Here is a 25199-nt window from a genome sequence, read left to right as displayed (position 1 = left end):
GTAGAGAGGGCATATTTCTCATTTGAGCATTGCTGTTTAATGGGACCTATGGAATGGGACATCTTAGTGGCTGTCCTGGAGCATGCAAGAATGGGCAGGAAAGGGGAAAGGGAAAGAGGAAGGGAAAAAAAAGAAGGAAAAATGGGAAAGAAGAAAAAAGGAGAAGGGCAGGGGAGAGAGGGAAGGAGGGAGGGAGGGAGGGAGGAAAGGAAGGGAGGAAGGAAGGAAGGTAGAAAGGAAGGAAGGAAGGTGGGAAGGAAGGAGGGAAGGAAGGAAGGAAGGAATATTATAATGAGAGTGAAGGAGGGTCTCAGGAAAGTCCTGTTTTAGCACTTGGCCCCCAACATGAGTCCATGTCACACCCACCTGAGCCCACACCCACCCCTGTCCCTCAAATACAACCATGATGAGGCCCTCAATGAAATTGAGTTCAACACCTCTGGTCTAGAGCGTCTAAACCTTCCAGTACTTTTTCTTAATCAATTGATCAAAAGTCAATATGTGATGTATAAGCTGTTATGAGGATTCTGAATTATTTTTCTAATCCTTTCAAACGATTCCTGCATATTTTGCTGCTTATACAACTCTAGGATCATAGAGTTGGAAGAACTGGAAAGTCTTCTATCCAAAGACCTGCTGAGTACAGGATCCAGTCTTGCAGATGATCGTTCAACTTCTATTTGAAGAGATTTCACCACTTTAGATGTGGCCTGACAGCTCACGCAGTCAAGATGTTCCTCCTAATTCTAGCCTGATCTTGTTTCTTTGTAGTTTTAATACATGGGTTCTGACTGCCTTTTGGGGAAATTAAGAATAATTCCTACTTCTGTGCAGCAACATTTCAGATATTTCAAGACTGCTATGATTTCTATTCCTTAGTAATGGTGTTTTTTTTTTTTTTGTAAACTAAACAATCACAAAACCTCTAACCATTCCTCATAAGTCTTGGTTCCTAGCCCTCCTCTGAATGTGATGCAATTTGTGACCATCCGGTTTGAATGGTGATGCTGCCAATGGAGTTTCACCGTGGCAGAGTAGAATAGAATAATTACTTCCTGTAATTGGGACTCCATGTTCTTGTTAATTATCCAGAAATAGTACAGTGATACCTTGTCTTACAAACTTAATTGGTTCCGGGACAAGGTTCTTAAGATGAAAAGTTTGTAAGATGAAACAATGTTTCCCATAGGAATCAATTGAAAAGCGATTAATGCGTGCAAGCCCAAAATTCACCCCTTTTGCCAGTCGAAGCGCCCGTTTTTGCACTGCTGGGATTTCACTGAGGCTCCCCTCGCTGGAAAACCCCACCTCCGGACTTCCATTGCCAGTGAAGTGCCCGTTTTTACGCTGCTGGGATTCCCCTGCTGGGATCCCCCTGCAGCATCACAAAAACATGAAAGTCCAGAGGTGGGGTTTCCCCTGGAGGGGAGCCTCAGGGGGATCCCAGCAGCGCAAAAACGGGTGCTTCGCTGGCAACGGAAGTCCAGAGGCAGGGCATCCCAGCGGCGGCGGTGGGTTTGTAAGGTGAAAATAGTTTGTAAGAAGAGGCAAAAAAATCTTAAACCCCGGGTTTGTATCTCGAAAGGTTTGTATGACGAGGCGTTTGTAAAACGAGGTATCACTGTATTTGCCTTTTTTGGCAGCAACTTCAAACTGCCGAGTCATGTCTGTCTACTGCTGCTAACTCACATGGTACTACAAAGATCAAGACACCAAAATGTTCATTACACACTATCAGTGTACACACCATAATGTCTGCTTCTCTTGTCGCATATCGTAGGTTGGGATCCAGCCAGTACATCACCGATTTCACTTGTTCAAAGTTAAGGAAGAGCAGGAATACCAGAAACAGGAAATAAAGTACGCTCAAACCTAAAAGATAATAATACTTGTGGTGAATGCAAAAGTAATATGAAAGCATACACAATCAAAGTTCATCAGGAGAAAAAAATATTTTTTTACTGTCTTAAGTCTTTTAGAATATCTCTGGGGACCGCCTTCTGCCGCACGAATCCCAGCGACCAGTTAGGTCCCACAGAGTTGGCCTTCTCCGGGTCCCGTTGACAAAACAATATCGATTGGCGGGACCCAGGGGAAAAGCCTTCTCTGTGGCGGCCCCGGCCCTCTGGAACCAGCTCCCCCCAGAGATCAGAATTGCCCCCACCCTCCTCGCCTTTCGTAAGCTCCTTAAAACCCACCTCTGTCGTCAGGCATGGGGGAACTGAGATATCCTTTCCTCCTAGGCCTATACATTTTATACATGGTATGTTTGTATGTGTGCACGTTTGGTTTTTAATAATTTATTATTATTATTATTATTATTATTATTATTATTATTATTATTATTATTATTATTAATTGGATTTGTATGCCGCCCCTCTCCGCAGACTCGGGGCGGCTAATAACAGCAGTAAAACAGTACAACAAAATCCAATACTAAAAAACAGTTAAAAACCCATTAAATAAAAACCAATCATACATACAAACATACCATACATAAAATTGTGAAGGCCTAGGGGGAAAGTGTATCTTAGTTCCCCCATGCCCGGCGACAGAGGTGGGTTTTAAGCAGCTTACGAAAGGCAAGGAGGGTGGGGGCAATTCTAATCTAAGGTTTTTTTTAGTTATTTTAAATATTAGATTTTTTATATGCTGTTTTTATTATTTTTGTTAGCCGTCCTGAGTCTACGGAGAGGGGGGGCATACAAATCTAATAAATAAATAAATAAATAAAATAAATAAATTAAGATTCTGTATTTTTATACCAACTCTCAAGGTCACAGATTTTCTTTTCAATCTCTATGCCATGTGAAAAGAAAATAAGAAAGAAAAGGGAGCGTAGCAAAACATACAGAAGTATGAATACTAAGAGAAGAAAAAAGAAAGGGGAAAAGAAAATATGAGATACAAGGTAAGAAAGGAAAAGGCATTACTTCTGACTTTTTAGCACAGTATAAGATAACAGCATTACAACCTCAACTTTTTTGGTTTTACACATTAGTAAATAACTAGCCATTTCTATAACAACGGCTCTATCTAATCGGCAAAATCAAAGTCAAAGTTTCATATTTTTTTAATCACAAATAAAATCCAGAAGTGATATCCAAGTAAAAAACATAAATGTATTCTTCTGTTTGATTAGAACAGTCAATTTAACCATTACTCCTATTTTTATTTTTGTCTGTATTTAATCTATTGATAAAACCATAAAAAGTTGTATAAGGAAAAGAAATATGAGTAATACTCAATCTGAGTATTGTATTGGCAGTTCTGTGTTAGCAAATACTTCAAAAGAAAAGGATTTAGGGGTAGTGATTTCTGACAGTCTCAAAATGGGTGAACAGTGCAGTCAGGCGGTAGGGAAAGCAAGTAGGATGCTTGGCTGCATAGCTAGAGATGTAACAAGCAGGAAGAGGGAGATTATGATCCCGCTATATAGAATGCTGGTGAGACCACATTTGGAATACTGTGTTCAGTTCTGGAGACCTCACCTACAAAAAGATATTGACAAAATTGAACGGGTCCAAAGACGGGCTACAAGAATGGTGGAAGGTCTTAAGTATAAAACGTATCAGGAAAGACTTAATGAACTCAATCTGTATAGTCTGGAGGACAGAAGGAAAAGGGGGGACATGATCGAAACATTTAAATATATTAAAGGGTTAAATAAGGTCCAGGAGGGAAGTGTTTTTAATAGGAAAGTGAACACAAGAACAAGGGGACACAATCTTTTTTTTTTTTTAAATTTTTTTTAATTGATTTTATAAGTTTACAAAAAACAAACGTATAACAGTGCACAGTGCATGTGCCCATCACCAAACAACACACACCCCCCATCACCCCCACCACCCCTATAGAAGGATTCAAAGACTTTTGAATTATTTGTCTATCTATTAATCCTTGGCTCTATCTTGAACGCTTTTTTTTTACTAAAAGAGTGATTGTAGTTTATTTTTCGTATTTACATCACAGATTCTACTTAACATATAATCTTTTACCTTGTTCCATCGCACCATCAGCTTCTCTAGTTTATTCTCATCAAAATTATTTAATCTTATTTCCATAATTTCAAAGTGTATGTAATCCACCATGTACCAATACCAATTCTGTAGTGTCCATTTTGTAGAGTCTTTCCATCCTAATACTATCACCGCTTGAGCACTTTCCAATGCTACAGTTTTAATTTCTTTAGATTCTCCTAGTTCCCTATATTTAATTAAGATTGCTGTTTCTTTTGTAATTATCCAATTAATATTTAACATTTTATTAATTTCATTCTGGATTAGCTTCCAGAATTTCTGTATTTCTATACATTCCCAGATCATGTGCATAAAAATTCCTTTTTTCTGGCATCCATGCCAGCATTTACCTTTCTCTTTCCCCTGGTAATGTGCAAGTTGTGCAGGTGTATAATACCACTTATGTAAGATTTTTCTTCTCATCTCTTTAACTCTCGTATTTTTAATCTTATATATATTTACTATTATTTCTTCCATTTCTCTTTCGTCTATTTTTAAGTCATCCTGCCAACATCTTGTTAGACTTTTAACTACCTCTTCTTGCCTCTGCAATAGCATTCTATATATGTTACTGGCTTGTCCTTTACTTTCATTTATCTTTACCCTTATTATTTTTTCCAAGTTATTTTCTTCTCGTAAGAAGGTTTCTTTATTCTCCCTTTTATTTAAACATGTACATATTGCATTAATCTGCAACCATTGCTGTTTACCGATCAGCCATTCCAATCTAGTTCTACTAACTCTTCCATCTTTCTCATATAGCTGTTCCATTCTCATTACCCCTTTACTATTTAATATTTTAATGATTCTAATTAAATTAGCCTCATCCCCTATATTCAGTGCATGCAACGTTGATAGCTTGGATAACTTTATTCCACTTGTCCTCTGCCATTTAAGCCATATTTCTAAACATGCTTTAAAAGAATCACTTAGGGTACTGATTTCAATTCTATTCCAATTTTTAAATAATAATTCTTTATTATTTATATTATTAATTTCTCTTTCTAATTCTACCCATTTCTTTTCCCCCCATAGCTGTAGCTCGATTAACCTTTCAATTTGAAATGCATTTCTATATATTACTAGAGATGGGCTTCCCCAACCTCCTTCTTTTTCTTGTGCATACTGCCAATGCTTCCTTATTCTAGATTTTTTCTCTCCTTCAATCCAAAAGTTTAGTCTATTATCCCATTCTCTTAATTTTGCCTCAGGAAAGCTGCCCGGTAAAACTTGAAACAAATACATCATCTTTGGTATTATCATCATCTTAAGGGCCCTTATCTTAGCCATTCTTCCTAAATTTTTTCCCTTCCAATTTTTGATCTGCTTCTGGATTTTTTTCCATATTAAGTTATAATTGGCCATTGTTATTTTGGATGGATTTTTAAATAACCAAATTCCCAAATATTTCATTTTTTTACAACCTAGTTTCAATCCTGAAATTTTTTGAATTTCAATTTGCTCTTTGGGGCCAGTATTTAAGCATATTATCTCTGACTTTTCTATATTAACCTTGAGCCCAGATTGATCTTTAAATTCTTGAAGTAATATCATTATTTTTTTCATCATTTCAATTGGGGTTTGAGACATTACTATAGCATCATCTGCAAATAAGTTTAATTTCAATTCAAGTTCCCCTATTTGATAGCCTCTCCATTCCTTATCATTTCTAATTTTATTTGCTAAGGTCTCAATTGCTAATGCAAATAGCTTTGGGGATAATGGGCATCCCTGTTTAGTTCCATTTTGAATTTTAATCATTTCTGTTCTATTGCCATTTACTCTAATTTGAGCTACATTATCCTTATATATTGTTTCTATAACTTTACAAAATTTATTTCCCATATTTAAATCTTTACATAGTTGAAATAGGTATTCATGATTAACTTTATCAAAGGCCTTATAAACATCTAATTTTAAAATGCTTAATTTCCTTTTGGTACTGGTAGCATGATGTAGAACATTAATCACGTTTCTTATTGGTTCAAAGATTTTCCTTCCTTTCACAAATCCATATTGATCTTCTCCAATTATTTTTGGTAATATATTCTCCACCCTATTTGCCAATATTTTCATAAATATTTTATAGTCCTGATTTAACAAGCTAATAGGGCGATAGGAACTAGGATCCATTAAATCACGATCTGGTTTTGGGACTGTTATAATTTCTGACATTTTCCACGTTTGTGGAGTTTCAAAAGTTTCCATTACATTATTGAACAATTTCTCCATATACGGTAATAATTCGTTCATATACACTTTATAATATTCAGCTGTAAAACCATCTGGACCAGGAGCTTTAGCAGGTTTCAATCCCTTAATAACTCTAGATATCTCCTCACTTGTAATTTTTGCATTTAACATTTGACTGTCCTCTTTCTTTAATTGCTTTTTAACCTCTGAAGTTTGTGAAACAACATACTCTTTTTTATATAATTCCCCATAAAAGTCTCTCATTATTTTTTCCATTTCTACAGTATTACGTTTTATTAGACCATCCTTATCTTTTAAAGCAGAGATAACAGATTTCTCTTTTCTTTTTTTTAAATAATATACCATTTGCTTCATGGATTTCTTATTCCAGCTACTAATTCTATGTTTCATAATCATCTTCATTTTATTCCAATTTTCCTCATCAAGTAATTGCAATTGCTTTTTCTTAAATGATAGTAATAAATTCCATTCTCTGTTTCTTGTAATTTTTAAAGTTTCTTGGATTAATTCTATCTCTTTTAATAGATTATTCCTCTTAACATTCCAGGATTTCCTAAGGAAAGCTTCCGTACTAATGCAATTACCTCTCATCACTGCTTTATGTGTATCCCAGACTATTGTTTCTTTAACCTCGCCTGTTGCATTAATACTAAAAAATCCATTGAGTTCCTTTTGTAATTTAGTTCTGCTCTCCTCATTTGCAGAGACAATGGGGTTATACCTCCAAATTCTTTGTTTGTTAGAAATCCCTATTTCTAACACAACTAACATAGGAGCATGATCTGATAGCCATATGGCTTTCACTTCCGCTTTCTTCAACTTAACCTTATCTGTTTTATTAATTAACATATAATCTATACAGCTAAATTTATTATGTCTAGCAGAATAGAAAGTGTCTCTTTTAACCACATTTTGATGGAGGTCCATCATATTAATTTTATTTAAATGTAACTTTTTCTTATCCCCCTTCCCTGTTGTTAGTTCCAAATTAAAATCACCTGCTAAAACCACTATACCTTCCGCAAAGTTATCTAATTTCCGTTTTACATTTATTATAAATTGTTTTGCATTTACGTTAGGGGCATAAATAACCGCTAAAGTTACTAGATTATTTCTTATTTTCCCCTTAATAAATAACATTCTACCATCCTTGTCTCTCTTAATATTGCTTAACTGAAAATCCACTCTTCTATGAACCATTATAGCCACCCCTCTGGATTTATTCGTTCCTTTCGAATGATAAGTTTTTTCCCATTCAATATTTTTTACTAATTTGTTTGTTTTTTCCCTTCCCTTGTGGGTCTCCGACAAGAATAAAATATCTGCATAACAGTCTTTAGCCAGCTTCATGATTCTACATCGCTTCTTCTGTGATGAAAGACCATTTACATTGAGAGATAGAAGGCTTAGATCACCCATCTGCATAAACTAAATGCATTTCCTCTTTCAACAAAACAGAGCCTACCGGAGAATTGTTTATTTTCCCAAAGAATCCCCACCCTGTGCCCCTCCCCTGACCCTCCCACAGGGGAAGGCAACGGAAAAAAAATCTTCCGTTACTGAGAGGCACTCTTAGATCTACGTTCCCTCTGAAAGCCCTCCCTTCTCCCCCATTTTACAAAACAATAAAAGATTCCCCCCTCCTTCCCTCCTTTCCCTTTCTTAACTAACGTGAACCCCCAACAAGAAGTACAAAAGTATGGAAAAAAAGAAGTTAATTAGTTGAAAAACTTAATACCATATTAGCACGACAACTCAGTTCAGTTTATTATTTTTTCTTCTGTCTGGTCACACGAGGCTGATCACGCTTCTCCGATTGCAGTGAGGCCAATTCTCTTTGAAGTTCGGCAATCTTCTCCTCCTTGGTTTGTTCTGGCTCGCGAAAATGTTCTGCTGCGTCAGGCTGGTCGATCGGTGCCTGGATCTGCATTGCTTCCTCTGGATTTAATCCCAATTGTAAAAGCATCTTCCTTCCTTCTTCTAATGACTTTGCCTGGAAAAATTTAGTATCTTTAAACACAATAATGGTGGCAGGATATCTCCAAGAAAATTTTATCCCATTTTCATACAGCTGAGAAGAAATCTCTCTCATCTGGTTCCTCATCTTGAGAGTCTCGGCAGATAAATCTTTTAAAACACGTATTGGAAAGGCTTTGTAGCGTAAGTTTAAAATCTGTTTGAGTTCTTTAAAAATCTCTGTAGCTCTTCTTTCTGAAAGAAATCTGATAACAATGTCTTTTGAATCACCCCTGCGAGGACCAAAAGCCCAATGCGCTCTTTCAAATTCTTGCAACTCACATGTAACTTTGTTCTCAAAGAACCACTGGTGGATTTCTTGAATAAGTTGTTTGCCCCCCCCCAAAATCTTTGGGGAAGCCTCTCAAGCGTATGTTAGCACGACGCTGTCTATCTTCAAGATTAATGATACGAATTTCCTGGCGAGATTTCCCCGCTTCCAGTTTTCCAATCCTTTGATCTTGAGTTTTTGTTTGTTGTTTCAGTTCCGCCATTCCGGTTCCCAGTGCCGATAAATCTTTTTTCATCTCTTGGAGCAATTTGCCCATGTCAGCAAAACCTTTAAGCAGCGGGTCCATCTTCTCCTCCAGCTCCACAGCAGACGCCATCTTCGCTTTGTTCTTACTTCTTCACCCAACCGCGTCAAAAAGAGTTGTTTACTTCAACTTTTAACTCCTTCTGGTGAAGTTTTTCGACAGTTTATCCAGTTCACTCTCCTCTCAATCCACTTTTAGTAAGCTAGAGAGGGTAGTTAAGGGTTAAAATATTATTTTACTGAAAGAGTAGTAGATCCTTGGAAGAAACTTCCAGCAGACGTGGTAGATAAATCCACAGTAACTGAATTTAAACATGCCTGGGATAAACATATATCCATCCTAAGATAAAATACAGAAAATAGTATAAGGGCAGACTAGATGGACCATGAGGTCTTTTTCTGCCGTCAGACTTCTGTTTCTATGTTTCTACTCTGATTATTTGTATAGCTTACTCATAGTCTTCAATTATACCACAATTCTGCTAGGTTGCTACCCAACTAATCGCCAAGGAGAAACTGGACGAGGTGAGAAGAATCAGATAGGAATAGAAAGGCAAACATTTGCAAAGAAAGAAGTCAACAGCTATAATCCAGCTATAGTTGTTTCATTTGCCTGAAGATTATGTTCTTTCAAAAGGAACTTGACACTCAACAGGTCAAGTCCTATTTTCCAATGTCCATTGCAAAATTCTCACTGAAGTGGCAATAAAAGCCTTCCTCTGCCATCTCTCTATCCAACACTAATCCGGTATCATGTCCACTCTCTTATTATTTCATGCTCAATGTTCCTTTTTAAGAAATCCAACACACTCACGTACGGCGATGCTTAAAACTTTGTGACTCCTTCTGAATTTGAATTTGACAAAATTGAAAGACCTAAAAGCGAATAATGTTTAAGAAGGATCTTAAATTTAAAAAGATCAATTATAATTTAAAAAAACCCATCAATGTATAAATTTATCTCCATTTTTTTTAACCCTTGCTACTCTTGGAGCTGAGTTTTTATTTTAAACATTGGCTATATTATGAACCACTTTTAAACATTTTTTACACTTAAGAGTTTAAGAAATTATGTTATGTTTCAATGATAATATTGCATGCCATTCAGTGAACTTTTGGAAGAACCAAGTACAGTAGTCCCTCGCTATACCGCGCTTCACCTACTGCGGCTTCACTTCAACGCGGGTTTCTGAGGAAGTCGATCGGCAGATTTAAACAGCCCGCCGAACTTGATCGGCAGGTTTTTCAAAAAAAATATATCTAAAATTGTAAATACTGTATTTAAATACTGTATCTAAAATAAATACTGTGTGGGAAGGGTTTATAAACACTTAAAACAATGAAAACTTACCAAACAATTACAATATAAATACTTAAATAAGTACTATCAGTCGATAAATTCCCCATCGCGGATTTCACCTATCGCGGCCAGGTCTGGAACGTAACACCAGCGATAGGTGAGGGACTACTGTACTATACAAGTAAATTATTATTGTAATCTGTAAAAATATTCAATAGAAATTAATGTGTACAGTATTTTTTGGAGTATAAGAGGCACCTTTTTCCTTCTTAAAAGAGGGTGAAAACTTGTGTCTTATACACTGAATGTAGCCCTGCCCAGCCACCTCTACACTTTGGCTTCTGCCTCTCAGCAATTTGCCTCCTTGCAGCAAACAATGCAAAGCCTGATTAGCACAAGCAACTGATTATCGCCTCCTGACCATCAGCTGACTCAGGCTGCAATAGGTTATGGTAATCCCTGCAGCCTGAAACTATTAGCTGCTTGTGCTAAAACTGAAAGTGAAAGTAAAACGGCAAGGAGGCAAATTCCTGGGAGGTAGAGGCAGAGGCACATTTTAATTTTCTTGTGCTAATCAGGCTGTGCTGAAACTGGCTGTTTGTTGTTTGCTGCAAGGAGTCTTTGGAGAGGGGCGGCATACAAATCTAATAAATTGAATTGAATAACTATATATGCCGATAGAATGTTCAAATTATTAGACTTATTTTTTAAAGACTGCTTTATTATTGTCTAGACCAGTGTTTCCCAAGCTTGGCAACTTGTAGATATTTGGACTTCAACTCCCAGATATCTTCAAGTTGCCAAGCTTGGGAAACACTGGTCTAGACAACTTAACAAAATGAAGAAGATTATTTAAGATTATTTAAATAGGATTCTTTAAATTTAAATTCTTTAAAATAAATGCTTGATCCTAAGAGGCCCAGTGCTATTATATTTTCTTTTAAATAGCAGAAAATAATGTTTACTTCAAGAAAGCCACATCAATTTTAGCCGCACCTGTACACGTACAGTCTGAAATGTAACAGTGTCCTGTTGAAGTATTAAAATAAGGCAGCTGAGTTAGACTCTGACCTAGTCCTGTTTGGAGTAGATCTATTTAAATAATTGGGAGGAGTTACTACATACTCGCACTACATTTAAGAAAAACTTTCTGGCATTAATATACTTGCATAATGTACATTTCTCCAATTCTTTGCTATTTCTGTGGGTCAGGCACACAGGCACAGAAATACACAGCAAACAATGTATATAATCTGTATTGTGTGCTGTGAGACAAATTGCAGGGAGACAGAGGCAGAATTTTTCCTCCTTGTTTTCATCCCCCAAAACTAAGGTGCATCTTTTATTCCGGTGCGTCTTATACTCAAAAAAATACAGTAAGTACCATTACAGTTTGAGCCTGCAAATTGTATTATATGATGAATTATTCTAAAGCTTATTCCAAAAATTCTAATTGGTTTTATTTATTTATTAAACTAATTTATATAGCCACCAAACTCACACATTGGTGACTTCTTTTCTTCAGAACATTAAAATTTTAAAAAGAATAGAATAGAATAGAATAGAATAGAATTTTTATTGGCCAAGTGTGATTGGACACACAAGAAAAAGTTTCTCACGATATCTTGAGATTATAACATACCTCTATCGTAACACAGAGAACTAAATAAAGTATTATAACATACATTATAAAATATTATAACATACCTCTGCAGTAATATGGAGGATAAAATATATTCTACCACAAAATGGATTGTTGAAAGAAGATACTCAGAGATCTGTAACAATTGAAAATTATACCTTGAAAATGACTTACCAAATACCATGCGCCATATTGCAGGGTGTGGACGGGTAAAAGGGCCTATAAAAAGAAAAATGTGGTTACTGAAAATGATCTGATGGTTAAGCATTGAAATAATGCATCTAACATTAAGGCTTAACATCACAGCTTGATTGTCTTGGTGCAACTAATCATTTTGCAGTGATGTACGCACATGATATCACTTCAATCTCATTTTCAGCTCATTGCTGAGGTACCCTAAGGTTATTGATCATATTTAAATATAATATAATATAATATAATATAATATAATATAATATAATATAATATAATATAATATAATATAATATAATATAATATAATATAATATAATATAATATAATATAATATAATATAATATAATATAATATAATATAATATAATATAATATAATATAATATAATATAATATAATATAATATAATATAATATAATATAATATAATATACAGTGTTCCCTTGATTTCCGCGGGGGATGCGTTCCAAGACCGCCCGCGAAAGTCGAATTTCCGCGAAGTAGAGATGCGGAAGTAAATACAGTACAGTGAACCCTCGATCATCGCGAGGGTTCCGTTCCAGGACCCCAAGCGATGATCGATTTTTCACGAAGTAGAGGTGCGGAAGTAAAAACACCATCTGCGCATGTGCAGATGGTGTTTTTACTTCCACCGCCGCAGCGCGTTGCTGGGGCCGCTCCCCAGCTGGGGAGCGGATCTGGGGTTTCCCCAAGCGCGCGCGAGTTGCTGGGGCCGCTTCCCAGCTGGGGAGCGGATCTGGGGTTTCCCCAAGCGCGCGCGAGTTGCTGGGGCCGCTTCCCAGCTGGGGAGCGGATCTGGGGTTTCCCCAAGTGCGCGCGCGTTGCCGGCTCCGCTTCCCAGCTGGGAAGCGAAGCTAGGCTGCCCCAAGCTCGCGCGCGTTGCTAGGGCTGCTCCCCAGCTGGGGAGCGGATCTGGGGTTTCCCCAAGCGCGCGCGCGTTGCCGGCTCTGCTTCCCAGCTGGGAAGCGAAGCTAGGCTGCCCCAAGCGCGCGCGCGTTGCTGGGGCTGCTCCCCAGCTGGGGAGCGGATCTGGGGTTTCCCCAAGCGCGCGCGCGTTGCCGGCTCCGCTTCCCAGCTGGGAAGCGAAGCTAGGCTGCCCCAAGCGCGCGCGCGTTGCTGGGGCTGCTCCCCAGCTGGGGAGCGGATCTGGGGTTTCCCCAAGCGCGCGCGCGTTGCCGGCTCCGCTTCCCAGCTGGGAAGCGAAGCTAGGCTGCCCCAAGCTCGCGCGCGCCGCCCGCCCGCCCACGCTGTTGCCGGCTCCGCTTCCCAGCTGGGAAGCGGAGCTAGGCTGCCCCAAGCTCGCGCTCCAGCCCACCGCCGCTGGGGTCTTACCGGGGCAAGAGGGGGAAGACCCAGGGAAGCCTCTGCCCGGCGGGGAAACTCCACCATCTACGCATGCGTGGAAGGGCACGCATGCGCAGATGGTGGAGTTTACTTCCGGGTTGAAAACTAGCGAAATAGCCCTTTTGCGATCCTTGAGGACGCGAAACTCGAGGGTTCACTGTACACCATTTTTGGCTATGGACAGTATCACAAGCCTTCCCTTAACGCTTTAAACCCCTAAATTACCATTTCCCATTCCCTTAACAATCATTTACTCACCATGATTACTGGTACTCACCATTGACCACTTAGTGATCCTGATATTTATAAACATAACTATTTATTAACAATAATTATTTTTTTTGTTATTTATTTGCAAAAATTATTAGTTTGGCGATGACATATGACATCATTGGGTGGGAAAAACCGTGGTATAGGAAAAAACCAGCGAAGTATTTTTTAATTAATATTTTTTGAAAAACCGTGGTATTAGCTATTCGCGAAGTTCGAACCCGCGAAAATCGAGGGAACACTGTAATATAATATAATATAATATAATTTGATTTTGATTTTATTGGATTTGTATGCCGCCCCTCTCCGTAGACTCGGGCGGGTCTATAGAATAGAATAGAATAGAATAAAATAGAATAGAATAAAATAGAATTTTATTGGCCAAGTGTGACTGGACACACAAGGAATGTGTCTTGGTGCAGATGCTCTCAGCGTACATAAAAGAAAAAGATACATTTGTCAAGAATCATGTGGTACAACAGTTATGACAATCATTAAGCTGACCATCTCACCAAATGTGACTCTTGATAATGCATATTAAATAATGGAATGGGCAGCATATAAATATAACAAACAAACAAATAATGGAGATACCTAGAAAAATCTCTAATTGTCTCCAAGATTCCATGGCAACAATCTAAGATGCCCAGGAGAGGAATCTACAGGTGATAGACCCACGAACAATAATCTGTTCACTTACATTTGGCCAAACAATTGCTGTGGGTTCACTGCTTTCCTTTCTTACTCAATTTCTGGTCACTGTATTCCTATTGCCGTTTTGTCTTGGTTACACAAATGTTGGGCAGTAAAATCCCACATTTAGAGTTTCCAATCAGCGGTCATTTCTCACCTCCCTTTTTTTTTCTTCTTTTGACAAAGGGACAAGAGCAAATATATCAAGCATAGGGATGGAGAAATAGCAGCCAAGATAATCAGGAACAGTTTTATAAGGAGCAACCCTCAAATCTAAAGTTAGGAAGGTCAGGTCCGGGCTCGAAATCTTTCTGGATTTTCAAACATCTAGACCAGTGATGGCGAACCTATGGCACAGGTGCCACAGGTGGCACACGGAGGTATATATGCTGGCAAGCTAGTTATTGCCCTAGCTCAGCTTCAACATACATGTGTGTGCCTGCCAGCTGATTTTTGGCTCACACAGAGGCTCTGGGAGGGTGTTTTTTGCTTCCAGAGAGCCTCCAGGAAGATGGGGGAAGCCTTTGTAACCTGGGGAAGACAAAACATGAGCCTAGTGGACCCATCAGAAGTTGGGAAACCTACTGGGCCCACCAGTGGTTGGGCCTCCGCGGGGGAGAGGGAAGCTGTGAGCCGGGGTGGCGCAGCAGGTAGAGTGCTGTACTGCAAGCCACTGAAGCTGACTGTAGATCTGAAGGTCAGCGGTTCAAATCTCATCACCGGCTCAAGGTTGACTCAGCCTTCCATCCTTCCGAGGTGGGTAAAATGAGGACCCGGATTGTGGGGGCAATAGCCTAGCTCTGTTAAAAAGTGCTATTGCTAACATGTTGTAAGCCGCCCTGAGTCTAAGGAGAAGGGAGGCATAAAAATCGAATGAATGAATGAATGAATGAATCAATGAATCAATCAATCAATCAATCAATCAATCAATCAATCAATAAGTTGGGCCCACCAGTGGTTGGGCCTCCGGGGGGGGGTGAGAGAAGCTGTTTTCACCCCTCCCCAGGCATTGAATTATGGGTGTGGGCACTTGCATATGTGCGATAGTGTGCACACATGCTCTTTTGGCACCCGAGGAAAAAAAGGTTCACCATCACTGATCTGGACAAATACATAGATGGTTCCAATTATGGGGTGAGAAATTGGTATGCCTGCATTATACTTTAATGTGGTGCACTTCCCTTGAAGAGGTTTCTATTCACTCCTGGCAGAAACCCATGCTGATTTTGAATGACTTAATATTTGACCTTGATCTTCATCTCTGGTAACTCTATTACTCAAACTTTCATTATCTTCCAGAAGACTGGGATTTTGATATTCCAACAGGAAGAAAGTAAACAAATGGGTAGTTTCCCAGAATCAGCTCACTGCGTTTCATAGATAGAACTTGGCGGGGGATTCTGCAAAAAGGTGACACGGGGAATAGACCACTTATCACCAATTGCTTTCAGTGTCATGCACTAAAATTTTATGGGCACAGCCTATTCCTGAGAATTAATAAAGACAGTGGCGGCAACACAATTTATGGCGATACTCCTTCGTTATGACTCAAGGATGGGAGGAAATTATTATTAAAGCATATTAAAGAAGCTGCCTGGACAAGCCCTTAGTTTGAAACTAGGGCAAACTTTAATAGCCTGTAAGATTCTCACCAAAGTCATTTTAAAAAAATCTATGGTTGCTAGCATGTTCTTAAAATATGTCAAAGACCTCTCAGAATTATTATGGTAACGAAATCCAAGACTTTTGGATCTTCAGAATAATCATTAATAAGTAAAGATCTCCTTCTCTTCCACAAATGAGGCAATAATCTGCAAAGAAGTGAATATTTATTGGAGAAGATTGGAATGTCTATGGAGAGGGGCGGCATACACATTTAATAAATAATAATATTAATAATAATAATGATGATGATGATGATAATAATAATAATAATAATAATGCAGACGAGATAGCTATAGTAATACATTTAATGGTTGATCAGGCTAAACCATAAAAACAATCTTATTAATGAAGCATCCTGGGGCGGATTGTATTACTGGCTGCTACCGGTGCGCTGCGCGTGAAGCTTGGGTTGTCCTACATATGCGCACACGTCCACAGTGTGAGTTTGCTTCCACGTATGCACAGGAAGCAAAAACGCACTGAAATCTTGTGAGGGGTCATGCACGCATGTGAGGTTTTGGTGATTTTGTTTCTACGCATATGCAAGAAGCAAAAACTCCAAAAAATTAAAGAAAAAAGATGGCGGCACCCATAGGACTGGCACTGGAGCAGTTGCATGCAAATTGCACAATCTGGCGGCCGCTACCAGTGTGCAATCGCCGAGCGCACTGGTAGCAATCTATCCCTGAAGCATCCATAACTACATTGAGGTTCATACGCATTGATTGAGGTAAGATGTGCACTAAAAGATTCCTGCATATATATGCGAGCACCAACATATATATCTACTACTGTATACATCTCGGTATTTTTCATAGAAAAATACATTTACGAATCTATATACTGTGGTACCTCTACTTAAGAATGCCTCTACTTAAGAACTTTTCTAGATAAGAACCGGGTTTTCAAGATTTTTTTGCCTCTTCTTAAGAATCATTTTCTACTTAAGAACCCGAGCCCGGAAACATTTCCCAGGAAAGGCCCAGCCAGTTTCCTGCCATTCCCGCTTCAATCTCGGCCATCTCAAGCTTTTCTGGGCTGCCAGAGGAGCCTTTCGGTGGCGCTTAAGGAGGTTTTGGCAGCCCAGAGCGAACAGAGGGAGGCACGTGCTCCCCCTCACCGCCTCAGAGTCCCTCTTTTTTTTTTTTAAGCCTTAAAGTTTTGGATTTTTTTGATTCCCCTCATCCCACCTTCTTCCTTCGGCACCGACTGTCCTCCTCCTCTTCTTCCTCCTCCTCCCACCCAAATTCCGAGCTTTTATTTCTTTCCTAATAGGTTTGCACGCATTATTTGCTTTTCCATTGATCCCTATGGGAAAAATTGCTTCTACTTAAGAACTTTCCTACTTAAGAACCTGGTCACGGAACAAATTAAGTTCTTAAGTAGAAGTACCACTGTATATATAAAGCCCTAGCCAAGATTTCCATTGCTAAAGCGATATGGTCATTTATCAGTCTTATACTTGTCTCTACAAATGGCACATTAACCTTTTTATAACCTGTTACATTCCATATATGTTTGGAACTCTACTTAGATAAAATTGTTGAGAAGTGCAATCCCAACCCATTTGGAGAATGCTAGGCTCAAAAAGGCTGTGCCTTATTTTACTTTTGCCACAGTCATTCACTCACATGCTTGTCGAAGTAGTTTTTTTAAAACAATGGTCAGCTTTTGACCTTGTTGTATCAAAGCAATAGCTTGACCAGTCTACTCATTTTGTCCTAGGGAACTTCTTTAAAACACAACTATCCCTTATACTGTACATTTAGTCAGCATGATTAAAGCTAAGGAATGTCAGAAATAAGATTTCTGTGATATCTGTAGGACATAGATTCTCTACTCCTACTCCAAACATTCCCTTTCTTTCTATAAAGATAGGTTACTTCTACTATACAGTGTTCCCTTGATTTTCGCGGGGGATGTGTTCTGAGACCGCCCGCGAAAGTTGAATTTCCGCGAAGTAGAGATGCGGAAGTAAATACACAATTTTTGGCTATGGACAGTATCACAAGCCTTCCCTTAACACTTTAAACCCCTAAATTACCATTTCCCATTCCCTTAACAACCATTTACTCACCATTATTACTGGTACTCACCATTGAATAAGACACTTAGTGATCTTGATATTTATAAACATAATTATTTATTAACAATTATTATTATTTGTTATTTATTTGCAAAAATTATTAGCTTGGCGATGATGTATGACATCATCAGGCGGGAAAAACCATGGTATAGGAAAAAAAACGCAAAGTATTTTTTAATTAATATCTTTTGAAAAACCGTGGTATAGGCTATTCGCAAAGTTCGAACCCGCGAAAATCGAGGGAACACTGTATACTACAGTATACGAATCCAAAACTTGTATACATACTACAGTGGTTCTTATCAGTTTGTGAATCCTTTGGATTCCAATACTTACACATAAATATGATTTACATTTTGCCATACCTTTAAGAATACCAAACAATATGCATCGCAATCACTCCTTTTTTTTCCCACAGTAATCATACAAAGGTTGGGCTGAGTGAAATTGGCCCAGAGTCACCCAGTGAGCTTTTATAACAAGGGTGGATGTGATTCTGAGTTTTCCTGATGTTAGTTACAAAGTTAGAGCACTGCCCAAGCTCTAAAACTGCACTTTCTAAGCAGATTGGAACCTGCTAAGAACTAAGGGAAAGGAACAAGCCATTACAAAACAAAAACAATGAGGGCAGTTCTTTGCAAATTACTCAGCTGTGTCTCTCAGCAGGAACCAGAAAACCTTTTGATGTGATCATAGCATTATATACTAGTTGAAGATTGAAATCCTGAACATAATTTACTTAATGAACAAACAAACCTCTTAGACACATTGGGGCTAAACTGTGAGAAAACCATAGGATTGCGTAGTAAAGGAAACAGCAATTTCATGCCAAGCTAATTTCATTATTACTTGTTCCCTTGGGTTTATTTTCAAGCCATTTTTATTTTTTCTTAATTTTCTTTGTCCCAGTAATAGGAAAAGAACCAAGAGATTGGTGCTATTGACTGAAGGGCAGGAGAGTCAAATGGACCAGGTAAACTCTCAATAAACTGGACATAAGATATCCACTGGACTATCAAATAGCAGGCACATAGGCCAAATTTATATGGAAAACAATTCCTCTTGGCTGCAGAACTGAAATCAATATCTTTTGGACATACCACCAAGATCAGACATAAATCTAGATTGTGTGGCTCAAAATAATTAATTTAAATTTTGAAAGAGTTCCTGACCTACAAATACCCTGAACTGCTGAAAGAACACATCTACTTAATTTTATAATCTTGCCTTTTGTTTGATTTATGTCTGCCATGATCAGGCATCTGGTTTTGCAACATATACTTCAGAGGTCTCCTGTACAAAGAGATAGCGTGCAATTCCATCCAGACATGATTTAATGACCAATAATTTGAACAACAGCTAATGCTTCTATAAACCACAGCTCTATCCTGAGGAAGTATTGCAAAGTGCTTATGCTGCAACTTAATTACCAAAGTACCAACCATCATAGCAAGGGATCCCAGCCAATTTTAGAGGAATTGGAACAAGGGCACTTAATAGCAACCACATTTTCCATAGGAAACATCATCTGGAATTCAGTCCCTTCCCAAGAACAAACAGCTATAGTTTTTAGTCAGAAAAAAACAATATAAACTGTTTTGGGTTTTGTTTTTTTTAATAAAGACCAATAATCACCCACCATAATGGCTGAAAATCTACCCATTCCTATACTAAATACAATTAGATTGTGAGTCAAAGAAGGACTGGAATTTTAAAACATTGAACAGCAAATGGAGCAAGACTTGCTGATTTATTGATTGTATGTTCCTTCCAAATCTGAGTTCCTGACCACAAAACACTCTCAAAATATGCTAAATTATTCTTCAGGCACTGTCCCCAAAATGTAAGGGCTACAATTAGGTTCAAGTCTCCAATCACATAAAGTCATCTGGGCATTCAAGCATATGTGGACAAACTGTCCTTCCACTCAGGGTGGAAGGCAATTGGTATGCATGCCTCCATCCTGTGTTTTAGCACAATTCATTCGGGTGAACACATGAACAGGGTTTTTATTTAGTGATAATAAGCAAAAGCCAAAAAATATTAAACCTCCCAAGAAGAAAACAGCTTTAAACAAAAGCATTTTCATTGGGAGATACAGAAATACTAATTGATCAATTAAATTACTGTATAATAAAAAAGGAAAATAAAATATTAAAAAACATTAAATCAATATTCATGAAAGTCACATACAGTGATAGTACTTACCATTGGGAAAAGCTAGAACACTGATGATTAGAAAGAAAAATATCACACAGAGGATGCCTTTCCAAATGTTATCTTCAGGGGTTGAATCATCTCTTTAGAAAAAAAAAGATAAAGTAAAACATACAATGAAAACATTGTTCATTTAAATTACTGTATTTTCAAGCCCGGTATCTTGTTTTGCCTTTTTGTATAAGAAACAAAAGCTAATTCATACAATCAATATATACCGGTACATAGAAACATAGAAACATAGAAACATAGAAGTCTGACGGCAGAAAAAGACCTCATGGTCCATCTAGTCCAGTGATGGCGAACCTATGACACGCGTGTCAGCACTGACACGCGTAGCCATTTTCGGTGACACGCGGCCGCCGGAGAAACAGGGAGCTTTAGGGAGTGCAATTGCAACCGCAATTATTATTATTATTTTTCCTCTCCCCTTAATTAAGAGGCCGGGCGATTTTCGCCCGGCCGATATTTGCGATCGCTGGGAGGGGCGAGAACACTGCCTCCCAGCTGGGCGCGCCTGTGCAGAGCGCAGGCTCGCCCACACGCTGCCTTTGGCAGCACAAGCATGCCTGTCCGGCTGGGGGAAGAATCGCCCCGGCCGGACGTCAGTTTCAGCTGGGGGGGTGGCGCCGCCTCCCAACTGATTGGCACGGCGCCAAGCGTCGGAGCCCACCACGAACGGTGGTGGGCTCGCACGGGCCGCTGGGAGCGAGGGGAGGGGTTGCAGGCCTATTTCAGGGTCTGCACCCCTCGCCCTCGCCCCTCTGCTCCCTGCTCACCTTCCAGAACGGTGTTATAAAGGGAGAGAGGGAGAGAGAGAGGGAGGGGAAGAGGGGAAGGAAGGAAAAGAGAGAGAGAAAGAGAAAAAAGTGGAAGGAAGAGAAAGAAAGGAAGGGAGAGAGAGAGAAAGAGAAAAAAGTGGAAGGAAGAGAGAAGGAAAGAAAGGAAGGGAGAGATAGAGAAAGAGTGAGAGAGAAGATAGGAAGAGAGAGAGAGAGAAATGATAGAATAAAGGGGAGAAAAAAAAGAGAAATGAGAAAATGATTGAGGCAGAGAATGACAGGAAAGAGAGAGAAAGAGAGAGAGAAGTGACTCTTGATTTAAAGCATATGGTAAAATCACTTAAATAATAACAGAGAGAAAAAAACCCACCCCTCACCTGTTTTTATTAATAGTTATGTTTTTGGTTTTGCTGGTTATTTTAGTTTTAATAGTAATAGAGTTTGGTTTTGTTTTATTATTAATTTCTTTTAATAAAAAAGAAGGGATTTATTATTTATTTATATTTATATTTATTTATTTGTTTGTTTATCTACCTATGTACAAAATACCAACCTTCAATTGAAGATTTAGCCAATGAAATTCAGCAACAAAAAAGTCACTAAATCAGTGATGGTGAACCTGTGGCAATCCAGCTGGACTGCCACAGGTTCGCCATCACTAGAAGAATTCCCCCTCCCCCTCACTTATCTTAGTTCATGGCACCCCACACAAGTTAAATAACAGCAAGACCAACAAAAGAAACCAACTGACAGATTAACAAAGAAGTCACTAAGTAGGTAAGTTAAATAATTATGCATATTTGTTATTTAAACTATAAATATCACAAAATTATGTTTTTTTCTCAAGGTGACACACCACCCGAGTTATGCTCAGTTTTTCGGCGAATTTTGACACACCAAGCTCAAAAGGTTGCCCATCACTGATCTAGTCTGCCCTTATACTATTTTCTGTATTTTATCTTAGGATGGATATATGTTTATCACAGGCATGTTTAAATTCAGTTACTGTGGATTTATCTACCACATCTGCTGGAAGTTTGTTCCAAGGATCTACTACTCTTTCAGTAAAATAACATTTTCTCATGTTGCTTTTGATCTTTCCCCCAACTAACTTCAGATTGTGTCCCCTTGTTCTTGTGTTCACTTTCCTATTAAATATAATATTTAATATATTTTTAGTTCTTCAGCCATCCAGTTCTGAGTTGTCCTACAGATATTTTTGAAAAAACAACTGCCCTTCTTTTAAGAATTAAACTGGAACTTGGGAACAACTTAGATTGAGCTTGGAGAATAGTTTAATACAGGTATATTTCCCAAACTTGTTTCTTTGGAAGCTCTATTCAGACATTTAAATTCATTCCCGTTAAATCGCTTTTGCTTTTCCTACAAAAGTTCAAGAGAAAAGGCAAACCAACAAAGTCCAGTTGCCTTTTGAAAAGCACCTTTGGACAATCATACTTTCTACTCAATTAATAGGTAGAGAAGTAAAGAATTTCTGACCAAAATAAAGATATTGACTGTAATATCCAATCTAAAAACAGGGAACCATCTTAAGAGTCTTCGGAGAGGGGCGGCATACAAATCTAATAAATTATTATTATTATTATTATTATTATTATTATTATTATTATTATTATTATTATTATGAACACTATAATCCGCTAACCTTGTTTAAAAAAAAGTTGTTTATATTGCCCTCCTATTTCAGACAAATTAAAACTGAAGCTTTCTCCTAAATAAAAAGTTAGGTTTAATGTAGATGTCTGTGACAAAGGATGGATTAGCTTTTTTAACAATTTCATTGTAGATAAAAGGATGCTTTTTCTCTCTGCCTCAGTTCAAAGGTATGAAAGATTTGCACTGTAATTATCAATGATGTAATGACTGCATTCTGGTACCTTGAATCATTGTGCTAGGAGACATGAATGAAAGCTAAAATAATTAATTTAAGTAATTCTATGCCAGATTATGTGTAAGAGCAAGCAACAATATTTAAATGAGGAAAACCCAATGAAATAATTATGATACACAAAGCTAGAATTAAGAGTAGAGCGTCCTTGAGTTGGTGCATTATGGTTGAGGCAAATGGAACTTATATTCCTTAAAGCCAATGGCAGAAAAATCCAAAACTCCAGCTCCTGTAAACTAGGCAATATTTCTGTAGACATAAGAGCCTTCGTATGTACAATTCTGTGCATTTAAAAGTAACTCTTTCTTACATATTGGATTGATCACACTATTGTTAGAATCAGCACCTCAGCACATGGAATTTGACTTTGTATCTTCCGCTAATTATTTTTCGATAGTTTGCATTATTGTTTAACTGTTCTATTTTGTATAGTTAGCATTTCTATTTTCTATAGAAATAAAGCAGACCACTGTGTGGATTTAGTTTTTTCCAATTCGCCAAAAAACTTTATCACTTACAGTCACTTCACTACAACAATGATACACTAAAGAGATTAATAATTAATAAATAATAATAATAATAATAATAATTTATTAGATTTGTATGCCTAGATGATGTGAATTTATGGATATGTGCAACAAAATGCATCAGTGAAAATCTCTGCAAGACTAACAATTTATGATACTTGCACATCTGTAAACACATGCATAATCGTGTAAATTATCAATTAAATACAATTCATGCTAGTATGGAATGTATTTTGCATAAGAATTTGTAAAATTATAAGGGCAATGACAATATTCATAAGTTATATTTTTTTAAGACAAAGGTTTCCCCTGTCAGTCATGTTCAACTCTAGAAGTTGCTCATCTCCATGAGTTGAGGGAGCCAATGTTGTCCAATCATGTGGCCAGCATAACTATACAGCTGAAGGCACATGGAACACTGTTACCTTCCCACCATAAATGTACCTATTTACAGTAGTCCCTCACCTATCGCTGGTGTTACGTTCCAGACTTGGCCACGATAGGTGAAATCCGCGATGGGGAATTTATCGACTGATAGTACTTATTTAAGTATTTATATTGTAATTGTTTGGTAAGTTTTCATTGTTTTAAGTGTTTATAAACCCTTCCCACACAGTATTTATTTTAGATTATTTAAATACAGTATTCACAATTTTAGATTTTTTTATTTTTTTTAAAAAAACCTGCCGATCGAGTTTGGCGGGCTGTTTAAATCTGCCGATCGACTTCCTCAGAAACCCGCAATGAAGTGAAGCCGCAGTAGGTGAAGTGCGGTATAGCGAGGGACTACTGTATATACTTGCATTTGCATGCTTTGAAACTGCTAGGTTGGCAGAAAAATTAAAACAACAAAGAATAAGAATAAATCCAGCAAATGCATTGAATTAGAAGAGATCTACTAGGGAAACAGACCAATATACAGTATTTGCTGGATGCTATCAGCAACTTGTTCCTTTTTTCCACCAATAGTGAGGTTATCTTTATTTTAGCTGCCTCATACTTTCCCCCTCCAAATGAATTAAGGTTATTGATCAATAGTTGACAGTTACCTCTATAAATGTATGTCATCACAAGAAGGATATTGCACCAAATAATTACATCTGCAGCAGATAAAACTTTTGGAAGATGAGAATTTAACATTACTTGCAACCAAAATAGGAACAGGTTCATTTTCCCAGAAGAACTATTCCATAACATCTGGAGACTGATGTTGTCAAGACTTTTAGAACAAAAATGTCTTTATGAACCCAGGAAAAGCTAATTGTTAACAGAAATTTCTGATAAGAAAAGAGTAGGAAGAAAAATTCCAGGTAGCCTCTCCTTCATTATTTTTGTTATCTTAAAATATTATCTGAGCGTGATATATATATTAACCAACTAGGCATCGATGTGAGATCACATTAACTCGTTCTCCCTTTCATTTCTCTTCCAAACTCCCTTTTATCTTTCCCCATTGATTTTAGCTGTTATCATTTCTAAAACATCGCGATAGCAGCTCCACCCTACTTGTCCACTAGAGAGAACAGAACTTCTCATTCTTTTGTTTGACAGTAGAATGAGTCACAAAAAATAAATATACACATCTTGACTTCCCACAAAAAAAAGTAAAGCATAGGTCTGTGACTCTCTACTCTGAAGTACATGGATATCCAAATATTGTTTGACATGTTGTTCTTGCAGCTAAGGAAAATAAGGCCTATAAACATTAACAAAGATGCTACTTACTCAGTAGGGTGCTTTTAGAGAAAGCACTTCTGTTTTTTACTAC

At 37.9% G+C, this 25199-nt stretch overlaps 1 protein-coding gene across 1 annotated transcript in view; it reads right to left on the bottom strand.

Annotated features, from left to right (window-relative positions):
* The window catches only part of PTDSS1 (phosphatidylserine synthase 1), a 48852-nt gene that overhangs the window by 21779 nt on the left and 1874 nt on the right, over positions 1 to 25199 (bottom strand). The window contains exons 2-4 of the mRNA XM_070748080.1: positions 20205 to 20296; positions 11901 to 11945; positions 1748 to 1872 (exon numbers count right to left, since the gene is read on the bottom strand). Of these exons, the coding sequence (XP_070604181.1) occupies positions 1748 to 1872; positions 11901 to 11945; positions 20205 to 20296 (262 nt within the window). The remainder of the gene's footprint in view (positions 1 to 1747; positions 1873 to 11900; positions 11946 to 20204; positions 20297 to 25199) is intronic.

Source organism: Erythrolamprus reginae, chromosome 3 (genome assembly GCF_031021105.1).
Source record: "Erythrolamprus reginae isolate rEryReg1 chromosome 3, rEryReg1.hap1, whole genome shotgun sequence".
NCBI classification, from domain to species: Eukaryota; Metazoa; Chordata; class Lepidosauria; order Squamata; family Dipsadidae; genus Erythrolamprus; species Erythrolamprus reginae.
The sequence above is the reverse complement of the archived record's forward strand: the minus strand, read 5'-3'. Positions and strand labels throughout refer to the sequence as shown.